Raw genomic sequence first — 12,381 nt, 5'->3', positions numbered from 1 at the left:
TAAGTTCATAATAAAACACTTTTTTTACAAAGGTGAAAAAGGTACTAAAAAGGTATAATATACTTTATTTCTACCTTTAAGGTATACTAATATGAACCATTTAGGGGTAAGCAAGGTACAAAGATTTACCTTTTCACTTTTGTACCTTAAGGTACTTCCCCAGTGAGAAACACCAAACCTTTTTTCTGACAGTGTAAGAGGGAAAAATTATATTTCAATGCTTTTGTGTTCACTTGCAAAAGTTTTGAAAACCTCTGCTTTCCCTTCCAAAACTTTTGTGTTCTTTGTAAGCGATTGCAAAGTTTCTCAGTGGAATGCACAAGTTTTATGAGCAAATGCAGAGATTCTTGTGGAAACGCAAACATTTTGGGAGCAATCGCAAAACATTTGTGAGAGAATGCAAATGCATTGACATAGAATTTTTCTTTTCATCTAATATTTTTTTCCATCACCCCATCAGGGGCTCCATAAATACCCAATATGGTACAGAAATGTCATGCATCCCTTGTTTAGTCTAGTTAGGTTATTGAAACACAAATACAACAATATAAGATATAATCCAGAATGATCTCTAATTTTCACAATGGAATGTTTGCATTTGTTTCAGCGCCGATTAAAGGTCCAGGGAATGTGATTATTACTGAATTGACACATGAATCAGCTGTGGTGAGATGGACTTCCATTCCTGTGAAGGAGCAGCAAGGATTTCTACTACATTATCTCATATGGCTTTCAGGACAGGGAAAAGTCCAAAGTTTGTAGTTTTACTGATCATCTATTTGCTATGAAACCTTTGTCACAACTGTTTTTTTTTTTTTTTTTTTTTTTTTTTTATAATAACCAACAAAATAATCCATTATCAATTATATTACTGTTCGTCTTGCTTCAGCACTCCATGAAGTCAAAGCAAATGAAACCAGCTTCAGGATCAAGAACTTCCACCTAGGGGCTTTATACATCATTTCTATAGCCGGAAAAACAATAGCTTGTAAAGGGCTGAACTCAGCAGTGAACAATCAAAAGAGATGGTAAAACAGTCATTTTAAATTAGAAATGTTTATACAGAACAGAAACCTTTATCTGCTTTTTTGTGAAGTAATTGCAATGAGGTGTGAGGTATACCTGCCAACAGCAAATGTGTTCTGCCCATTCATTCTGGATTACCACATGTGTGGTTGCCCTCATGAGTACTCTAATCTGCTCTGTAGCTGTCAGGAGCTGAGATTATCACAGATGAACTGACTGAAGACAAGGATTTGTAATCGTTATATTGTACACAACCTGTAGCTTGACTGAGCTAGCAAAACCAAGTTCATGGTTTTGGGAACACTATTAAAAAAAGAAAAGAAAAAGAAGATCTGTCTTTATTTTCTTTTTTCAATCACATTGGATCTTTAATTTTTTTTTTATCAAATTGAACTTGAATCACACATTGAGACTATTCCTGTAATTTTCACTTGATTATCAAATATTACAACTTTATTCTCAAAATATTACAACGTTATTTTTATGGGTCACATAATGGTGGTGAGGAACTCTCAAGACAAGGTAAAATACAGGTAGACATTGACTTCCAAATAACAGGAGAAACTCAGGAAAAGACACTACATACAAACAAGAACCGACAGACTGAGGGAGAACACAGGGAATATATACAAGTCAAACAAAGGGGCAAACGAGAACACACCTGAACTGAGGAGACTAATCAAATGAGTAACTATGACAACAAACTAAAGGCGGGAAAACTAAACAAAGGAGGACATGTGACAAATCGAACAAAGTGCAAAAATATTACAACTTTAATGATCAGAGGTATCCTGTCAAATGTGTTTGTCTGCATGTACACTGTTAAAAATAAATGTAATTTTACAGGTAATGGTCTGTATTTTTGACATAATTTTCTTGTTTAGTCATTATACAATAAAAATAACTGTTGTTTTACTGTAATTTAATTTTCTACTGTTAACTTTACATATAATTGCTTGTATTTTGGTATTACATCAAATTTCTGTTTTTAAAAGTTCTGTATTTTTACATAGTAATGTGTAATTTTACATAAAATGTTGATTAATAATTTACAGATTTACAATGGTAAAAGACTGTAAAAATGCTACGGTTAAAAAAATAAAATAATAATAAAAAAGAAGTTAATTTAACAAAGTTTCTGTATACCAAGGCCAAAACCATGTCTTGAACATTGAGGGGACTAATGTTTTTTTTGTTGTTGTTTCTTTTTGTTTGTTTTGTTTTGTTTTGTTTTATAAAGCATAAAGAAACAGAACAGTGAAGTAAATTTTAGGTCTAATTCTAGTTGGGAAATAATCATTTTGGAATTATTTGCAAATAATATTTGCATTAATTGTGATTAAATATGTTGTTAGTCCCGAGATTATTCATGTTAGTGAATAAATTCCTAATAGTGGTCTAGTGGTATAAGTTTTGTTAACTGTGTCAAAGGTTCCAGGATCTAATTCGCCCTCGTATAGGTTTTAATATAATATATTCATCAATGACTGTATATCGAGAGCAGGGACACGTTCGGTGCATTTTGTTTTGTGATTTCACTAAAAAGAATACACTGTAAAAAATAATAATAATAATAATAAAATATTCCATAGTTTTTACAAAATAATTTTGGCAGCTGTGGTTGCCAAAATATTGTTTTTTAAAATACAGAAAAACTGTAAACACAATTAAAGAACAAACTGTAAATTTTACAGTATAAAACTGTAATTTACAAACAAGAAAATTTGAATGTAAACCAGTAAATTCAACAATGCACACTACTACTAAAATCTGTTTTGTACCTTTAACATATACTGACAACCACCATAATAATGCAGGTGGTAAAAGAGAAAGCCACATGAAGAAATAGCTTTTCCACGAGCTGAAGTATGTACTAATATAAAAAAGGTGCTCAGAGTCATTCACGCAAACACAAAACATCAACATGGTAACCCACAACACTTGGCCATGTTACTAGCCATGTTACTAGCATCTGTAAAACCGCATTCTTCCATCTTAAAAATATATCTAAACTACGACATATGCTCTCAATGAAAGATGCAGAACAGTTAGTTCATGCGTTCATGACTTCAAGGCTACAGCTACAGCTCGTACAAAATGCAGCAGCTAGAGTTCTTACTAGAACTAGGAAGTATGACCATATTAGCCCAGTTCTGTCATCACTGCATTGGCTGTTAAACATCGTATAGATTTTAAAATCTTGCTAATTACTTACAAAGCACTAAATGGTTTAGCTCCCCAGTACCTGAGCGAGCTCTTAATGCATTATAGTCCTTCACGTTTATTGCGATCTCAGAATTCAGGCCAGCTGATAATACCTAGAATATCAAAATCAACCGCAGGCGGTAGATCCTTCTCCTATTTGGCACTTAAACTCTGGAACAATCTTCCTAGCATTGTTCGGGAAGCAGACACACTCTGTCAGTTTAAATCTAGACTAAAAACACATCTCTTTAACCTGGCATACACATAACACATTATCAATTTATATTTTTAAATCCATTAAAGGATTATTAGGCTGCATAAATTAGGTCAGCCGGAACCGGGAACACTATAACACCAGATGTATTCGTTACATCAGAAAAAGAATGGCATCTACGCTAATATTAGTCTTTCTGTTTATCCCAAGGTTTACCGTAGTCAACCGGATCCGGGCCGTATCCAGCTGAGACCAAGGACCGGCTCCTTGACACGACCACAACGCAGCCCTGAAGTATCAGCAGAGATTGAGTCAACTAGATCATCCATTGTGCCTCATCGACACGACAGCCAGTAGCACAGTTCCTCAACAAATCTTCCATACCAGCGTAATGAATACGATCCTCAACTGGATGGAACTGAAATAAATACTTTGATTGTTGCAATCCTATCATACTTATGATAGCAACCTGAATCGTAACAAAGCACTGTTCGCCAGAGGAGAATTGGCCCCCGACTAAGCCTGGTTTCTCCCAAGGTTTTTTTTTCTCTATTTTAACACCTATTTGCCACTTGTTTGCCACCTGATGTCACCTGATGGATTTTGGGTTCCTTGCCGCTGTCGCCTTTGGCTTGCTTGGGGACACTTGACATTTGATATTCAATAGTATTCTTGACATTTATTCAACAGTGCTTCTGATCTGCCTGCATTGACACTATTCTTTAAGAGCTGCTGTGCAGCCAAAATTTATGTACCAGTTATCAATGTAAAGCTGCTTTGACACAATCTACATTGTAAAAAGCGCTATATAAATAAAGGTGACTTGCACAATGCAATAAACATTCATTAAACAACAGAAGATGTAACATAAAACTGATAACAAAAACTATTAAGAAACATGATTATTTAAACAAAATACTTTCAAATGTGGAGTGTCACACAGGGAATTGTGGGAATCTTTTTTACTTATAAAATTTACAACATTTTACTGTGAAAATTACATAAAATGTCTGGTAAGAGCTTTTACAGTTTTTCCCAGTATATAATACAGTAACTTACTGATAACCTATTTACATTTTTTCCCATAGCGTTTTTACAATATTTTATCATTACAATCACATTCATTTTTTACAGTGTAGAGTCACCACAACGGCATTAAGCAATAGATCGATGCGCTCGTCTATGAAGACTGTGCTTAAGCCAAAAGAAAATGTAAACCCCAACGACTTTGATTTGATTGACCATCTCAAATGTAATTGACCACTAAAAATGTAACTTTTAAGCCTTTTTGTCATCCTAACAGAGTGCTGCATAATGAAGTACAGCAGAGCAGCTCAAGAATATGTTAGATTTAATGTTTTTGGAAAAAGAACAAGTCATTGTTTAATTTAAAGTGAAAAAAATTTAATTGTCATTCCCAGAATTCCCTGCGTTATACTTCACATTTGATGTATTTTTGATGCATTTCGTTCCGTAAGTAGAATAGGGTATTCCAGCTGTTGTGAGAAAAGGCTATAAATGATCCACCACATGCAGCATCCTCACATGCCATACAAGCTGGGAATTCTTCTTCATGTAAACAGACACAGTGTTGCCAATTGCTTTCAGCTGAAAGTAGCTAAAATCGAGTCCAGTGATCTATATGAATTAAACATAGATCAGTAGGCGAGTCACGGAATCTAGATAAGTTTGGTCCAAGAAGTTGCTAGATTTGTCACTACCCTTACGAAAAAAAGTTTATTCAAGTGTGCAATTAGTATACTTCTTTTAAACTAAAAATAAGAAAGTATACTTTCAGTCTACTCTTTATATACTTCTCAGAAATATACTTTATGTACTTCTGAGATATATACTCAAAATTGCACTAAAGTATACTTGACAAAAGTCTAAGTATATTTGGCCTATACGTGGACTTGTTTATGGACTCGATCTACTTTAAATAATAAAAAAAATAAAATAAACTTACTTATATTTAAGTGTTGATAAAAAGGATTCATGAAGCTACAATAAAATGTTTTTAAAATGGAAAGAGTTAAAGTACAGTTCAAGGTATTTCAAGTATAAAAAATAATACCTAAATAGGAACATAGAAGTATGCTTAAAGTGCAAAAATAATATATAAAAAGTAAACTATAAGTGTGATGTCATGTTCACTTAAAGAAAACTTAAAAGTATACTTGCACTAAACTAGCAGTTTACTGAGAGTATATTTCAAAGTGTACTTTCGTATACTAAAAATGTAGATACTACTAGTATAGTAAACTACTAGTATACTAGTATAAGTTCACTTATAGTACAGATGCAGTACAAATGAGAAACGTAGCTGTGAACTAGTTAAAGTTTACTACTGTTACACTTATAGTACACTTAAACGTATACTTCAATTGGGCCAATTTAGTCCCAAGCGGTATTAAAATAGTACACTTACAAGTTTACTATAGTACATTGATATTATACTTACTACATAAAGTATACTTAAAAAATATACTTGAACATTACTTTAGTATACTTGATCAAATGAACTTGAAGTATACTAGTTTTTCGTAAGGGTAGGCTTTTGAAAAAGTCTCAAAAGGGATGGGGAAGTCGTTAAATCTAGAGACAAAATTGCTAAATTGGCAGACATGACACAAAGACGCAAAGACAAACGGCTGCATGCTTGAATTTCCCGCAGAATCTGATTTTAATAAAATATTATAACAAGCTTGCCGTTTTGAATCGCGCTAAGGTAAGGAGATAGTTATCAGGTTATCAGGCTTGAGCGCTGTCTTTTCACAGACGAGCATTTCAATCTATCGCTTAACACTGTTGCGGAGACTCTCTATTCATAACAGTGAAATCACAAAACAAAATGCACACAGACGTGTGACCTGCTCTTGATATACTATCACTGATGTACATCTTTGAATTTAATGAGAAAAAATACACTTAGAACCTAGAACCTATTAGAACCTTTGACACACTTAACAAAAGATTTACCACCAGATCTAGGGCACACGATCATTAAAGCAGATTTTTTTAGCCTATTTATTCACTGACGAGAAGAATCTCGGGACAAACAATATATTGTATTATTGCAGATTTCATTTTTAAGCATGAAACTATAATGTTCAACATGTCAATAAATAAAATTCAAAGTAGACTACTATTGCAACTGAACATTAATTATAGTATCTGATAGAGCATTGCAAAAAAAAATAAAAATAAATAAATAACGACTTATTTAGTGATGGCCGATTTCAAAACACTGCTTCAGGAAGTATCGGAGCATAATGAATCAGTGTTTCGAATCATGATTCAGATCGCGTGTCAAACTGCCAACGGCTGAAATCACGTGACTTTGCCGCTCCGAACAGCAGATTCGATACACTGATTCATTTGTGCTCACTAAATGGCGCTCCAAAAATATTCTCGTCGCTTTATAATATTAATATTGAATCACTGTACTCACATGTTTTTAGTACCTTTATGGATCTTGAGAGAGGAAGTGTCATTGCTCCCTATAGGAGGCCTCACGGAGCCATTGGATTTCAACTAAAATATCTTAATTTGTGTTCCGAAGAATAACAAAGGTCTTACGGGTGTGGAACGGCATGAGGGTAAGTAATAAATGACAGAATTTTCATTTTTGGGTGAACTAACCCTTTAAGTTTGGAGGCAGACTATTTTTTTGTTGTTGATTGATTGTTTGTTTGAAAGTTATGTCTGTGTGTGTGTGTGTGTGTGTGTGTGTGTATTTTTTTTCCCTCCCTCTCTAATCAGTATGTTCTAGAAGCTCTTTCGTCAGATTTTTATTAAACAAGTCGACATAGTGATGATTGAAAGGTTACTCACATTAAAGGCTGTCTTTTATCAAGTCACAATTAAAGAGTCAACATTGTAATTTTATTCAAAAATAGCTTTCAAAAAGTCATGAATTTTTCATTAAAAAAAACAGACAGTGGTAAAACAGTGTGATCAATTTCCAAATAGCTCTTTGGCATATTAGCCTGGTTACTTTAAACAAAAATAAATACAATTCTGAAACATCTAGACCGTAAAATCCATATATTTTTTGTAATAAAAAAAAAAAGAAAGAAAAAAGTTACCACCAATGAAGTACAGCATACATTTGTTGAATAAGGTGAATAAATTGTCCATGTGGTCAACCAATAATTTTTACGTGCCACCAAACATTTTTGCAACACAAATACCTTCATTGACTACTTATCATGAACTTTGCATCGTCACTTCGCATTCCAAATGTAGATTTAATTGTGCTTCAAGTCCAGGGTTACAAGTGCACCTGAGCAGTGTCCTCAGAACAGTGTTGCACCAAAACATGTACCCAAGTAATCCATCATCCAGCCTTCCTCTCGTCTCTGAGAATAAACCAGAGTCTCATTAACGCACAGGATACTGATTCCTTATCAAAACAGACAAAACAGAGACTGTAATCAAGTTAAATATTCTGAATATGACTAATTTAAACTTACATGGTACCAAAAGCAGACTGATACAAACGATCATGGCCAGTGTAACACGACTTGTGGTGATTCCTTGGACTCCGCTGTCATTGGGTTCAATATATATGGGTTCATGTCCATGGTGCTCTTTGCACTTGTTGCTGTGATCAAATGACAAAAAACATTTCAGCAACAAAATGTGGTAGTTTAATCTCATCAGCAACAATAAATGTGCTGTAATGCAAGATTTTTCCAGGGTATTTTCACACTGCATGCTTCATATTCCGAGTTAGACATTTAGCAAATGCTTTATTATTAAATGCTTTATAAAACAAGAACTCTTCCAAGAGTGATGAAATGAAGTTAAAAGCAGTGGAAGAGATGCTGTATGACTTACAGTTGCTTCTCTAAATATTGCTTTTTGGTCTCGCAGGCCTGTGTCTGTTTCTCTGCGGCAGTTTGGAGCTGTTCGGAAGCGAGGCGATGAGCCTCACAAGATGCCAACTCCTGGACCTTCAGGGTCAAATTGTGCTCCAGGGCTTCAATATGGTCTGAAATGATAACGAAAAACTCTCTTCAGACATTAGGCTGCAACTCATAATGTTTTGTACTCAATTCTTTTATGTAATGCCATAGTATGTAGCTCCTCACAATGTTAGCACTCCTCTTCAAACACTCCTCAAACAATATTCCAAACATTCTTTGAAAAAAAAAATCCATTGTCTTATAAGGCAAGGTCTAGACACAGTGTAACTTATCAGTTTGTTTCTTAAAAGGGGCCTTGACGATGTCAGAGCACTATTTTGAGTCGTAGCTGCTAGCTGGCTGGCGTTGTTCGCTTGCTGCTTTGTCTCAAATTTGACACTGGTGTTAAATTATGGCCTTGGTGTGAAACGTTTTTTTAGACATCACACCTATCCTGTTTTGTGAAAAGTTTTTCCAAAGCCAACTAACTTCCAGGTAACCACTTTATCAAGCGTGTAAAAGGGTTGAGCAAAATGATTTTAATCAGTGCAGTCTCTCTCGCTTTTGTGTTCCCTGTTATTTTCATATCTCATGCATTCAGGAGTTGTTTCCTGCAGTTGTTTAGAGGGCCAGGAAATCCTTTGCAAATTAAACAATATTCTGGACTTGAAATTCGTAATATAAATTTTGATAAACAGAACTGTTCCCTGCTGAGAAAAACAACCGTAGATGGTTTTCTGGTCAAATATGTAATGGTCCACTGTGGTTTGAGTTGATCGTTGCTTCTAAGTCGGTTTATGATGTTCTTAACTAGTTTAAGATGGTCTCCTAGCCTGGTCTAGTTGTAGACAGTTCCCACCCTGGTCAAGCTGGTCTAGATGTTGTCCGAGTCAGGTCAAGCAGGTTTAGCTGGTTTAACTGGGTGGCCAGCTGGTCTCCCATTCTGACCAGCTGAAAACCACCCAACATATCAGTCTGGGAAACATGTTAAGGCCAGCAAACTAGTTTAGTCTGGATTAAGCTGGGTTTTTAGAGGGGTTATACCAAAATAATGATAGAAGGAGCAGCAAAATCATTGAAATGTTATTATCCTGACACAGTTGTAGAATACATGTACACTACACTACCATTCAAATGTTTGGGGCCAGTAATTTTTTTGTTTGTTTGTTTGAGATAAATTAATATTTTTTTATTCAGCAAGGGTGCATTTAATTGATCAATTGTGACATTATAGACTTTAATGTTTTCATTTAAAAAAAAAACTATTTTAAATAAATTCTGTTCTTTTAAACATTCTATTCGTCAAAAAAATTCTGAAAAAAATGCATCGGTTTTCAGCACAACTGTTTTCATTATAATTTCATTGGTAATAATAAGAAATGTTTCTTGAGCACCAAATTAGCATATTAGAATGATTTAGACAGCAGTAATGGCTGCTGAAAATCAGCTTTTCCACCACAGTAATGAATTACATTTTAAAATATATTAAAATAGAGTGAACATACTTTAAAATAAAGTTATAGTTACATATATATATATATATATATATATATATATATATATATATATATATATATATATATATATATATATATATATAAAACAATATTTCAAAATATTACTTTTTAATCAAATATAATTGATATATTGTTGATCAAATATAAGAGACTTCTATCATAAACATCTTTAAAAAATATTACTGACCCCAAACCTTTGAACAGCAGTGTAATTTTTACTTATATTGAACTTGACAAAGTTTTCTGTGAACATAATACTTAAATGCACATTTGAAGTATATATAAAAACCAATCTAACCATAGAAGAGTTTTATAGGAATGGTACTGCTAGTTTGCTCTCTTCATGTTATTATAACTGCCACTGTAGATAATTCCATCTCACAAACAAGACCTGCCTATTAGTTGTCTCTTCCGAGTTTCTATGGTTACATGGGAAAATGCTTCTAAGAATATCGTCTGAGGGAGAGAGCGCTCCTTTCATGGCTTTTCTGATGAGAGGAAAAACTCTGACGTGAATTTTCCTACCTTTCTGCAGGCTGACTTCTGTAGTGAGGTTTCCCTCGATGAGTTTGTATTCCTCAATCTTGCTCTCCAACATTGTGATGTTTTCAGTCAGAATGGCCTGTGGAGAAACAGAAGGTTAATTAAACATTATTAAACATAATTAAACACAAGTTCATAACCAGGGTGAGGTTCGGCTGTGGATGTTCGCACTAAGACATTAAGGTGTGGCTGTCAGATCTCACGGGCGTGTGAGCGAACACCACCACCTCCAGAGGTCAAAAAAGGCATTTGACATAAACTTGGCCACAAAAAAATCAAGACAGAACCTCTTTTAATACAATCTAACGCCCTTAAATAAAAGAACAATATTTTGGCAGGAACATCATAACCCCCGAGACAATGTGAACATTATCAGGATTTTTTTTCCAGGAAGAGCTGTGACTGTTATCCTGCCCCCTCATTGGACAAGAGCTGCATTTAATGTTCCAGATCATTTGATTTGGGAGATATTTGCATAACTGTTCTGATTTAACTCAACCTGACCTGTTCACAACTTCCCGTTGAGGGCTCATTATGTAAAACAAAGTCAGTGTCATGTCTGAGTTTCATAAAATGTTCAAAAATGAATATTTTTTTTTTTCAGAGTAAAACACATCTGAGTCATTATAACTCCACAATCTGTTATCTTACTGAGGTTGAGATTAGAAGAAACCAAACAAAACAAGAAGATGAACTCACATTTTCTTGCCGGCTGTCATTCAAAGACAAATTCAGAATCTGTATTTTCTCCATGTTCTGGTCGATTTCCTTCTGTAGGGTAGTCTGGTTCCTCCATCCCTGACGCACCAGATCCTCGAGGGCTCTTTGGTTTTTGGTCCACTCGACTTTTGCCACATCATGCCTCTCCGTTAGGGCTTGCATTTCCTTGCGACACTGACTGGCTCCTTTCATATCAGGCGAAGTGGCCCATACCACAATAATAATAAGCGAGATGATCGACCACAGGGCCAGGCAGGCGATCACAATGTTACGAGTAGTCTGAGAAGATTTGGAGTTTGCCATCCTGACACGGTCGCTTTCAAGTTGGAGATGTCCGAAAAGAGTGGGATGGTGGGTGTGAGTCCAGCGAGAGACTCTCTTCTAAGTGAAATGAAACTTTTAAAGCCTGGGTTTCCCCTCCAAGCTCAGCTCAGGAAAGGGGAGTGGCTCTGCTCCTGATGTTGGGACCTGCCGTCCAGTTCCTCAGCACTGCAAACACACAGCTTACTGCAACGTGACATCAGGCTATCCTCTCCGTTACGGGGCAAACCAAAAGTCACCTCCCTCCTGTTTTTAGTGAAAGAGTGTGTTTCAGTTTCCATTCCTCTGTACTGGGGAGTGTTTTGGCAGGTTTCCTGGCTCTCGGCAGTGCGGTACCTCTGCTAGGTCTTTTTTTTTTTTTAAACATTTTTAAGAGACTCGGTGCAGGAGCAACTCAGTGTTTCCTGAACTTTTGCCAAGCATGGAGTGTCCATTGCCCTTTTAGTCACACAAACACATACAGCAGCTTTTCGGAGTTAGAACTGACCTTATGAAATCATGTATTTTTCTCTATATAGATAATATCTGTTGCTCACTTCCTCTTTATGAAGATATAGATACTGGTTTATAGATATTGAATCTTCATAGACTGCACATAAAAGCTCAAGAGGCATGCTCATTAAACAGCAGCAGTTCTGAGCAGTGCGTGCTGGTTTGAGTTAGAACAGACCTTCGAAATTCTGCTGCTCAATGTTTCCTTCGAGTGATGAGTCATCTGTTGGGGGGTGATTACATTATGCTGAAGTGTTGCGGCTGTTTCCATGGGCCATGTCCCCCCTTTGTATTGAATTCCTGTGTTTGAATTGTGAACTTTTGCAAGATTCTGGTGCATTTTGAAATAGATTTTGTCAGACTTGGGAAGATTAATAGCATCTGGTGGTTTTGCACAGTTCTAGTGGTAGAAGATTATTTATTGTGTTATGTC

The 12,381-nt window shown here is 35.3% G+C and overlaps 1 protein-coding gene across 1 annotated transcript; it reads right to left on the bottom strand.

Annotated features, from left to right (window-relative positions):
- Positions 1-7,316: 7,316 nt before the first annotated feature.
- Positions 7,317-11,630, bottom strand: si:ch211-1a19.3 (uncharacterized). Its single transcript, XM_067388461.1, has 5 exons — positions 11,115-11,630; positions 10,398-10,494; positions 8,288-8,441; positions 7,921-8,051; positions 7,317-7,806 (listed from the first exon to the last, which is right to left on the bottom strand). Coding segments are annotated over exons 1-5 (708 nt in total). The 5' UTR covers positions 11,439-11,630; the 3' UTR covers positions 7,317-7,804.
- Between the last annotated feature and the right edge of the window lie 751 nt (positions 11,631-12,381).

The sequence above is a fragment of the Chanodichthys erythropterus genome, chromosome 6 (assembly GCF_024489055.1).
Source record: "Chanodichthys erythropterus isolate Z2021 chromosome 6, ASM2448905v1, whole genome shotgun sequence".
Lineage (NCBI taxonomy): Eukaryota > Metazoa > Chordata > Actinopteri > Cypriniformes > Xenocyprididae > Chanodichthys > Chanodichthys erythropterus.
Note: the sequence above shows the minus strand (reverse complement) of the source record. Positions and strands in the feature narration are given on the sequence as shown.

Bases quoted from the DNA above. Each gene is read 5' to 3' on its own strand.
- si:ch211-1a19.3 (XM_067388461.1), bottom strand. From the start codon at position 11,438: ATGGCAAACTCCAAATCTTCTCAGACTACTCGTAACATTGTGATCGCC. The intron at 8,442-10,397 runs GTAGGAAAATTC...TTATCATTTCAG, and splicing joins AGAAGTCAGCCTGCAGAAAG to ACCATATTGAAGCCCTGGAG. The intron at 8,052-8,287 runs GTAAGTCATACA...ATTTGATCACAG, and splicing joins CAATATTTAGAGAAGCAACT to CAACAAGTGCAAAGAGCACC.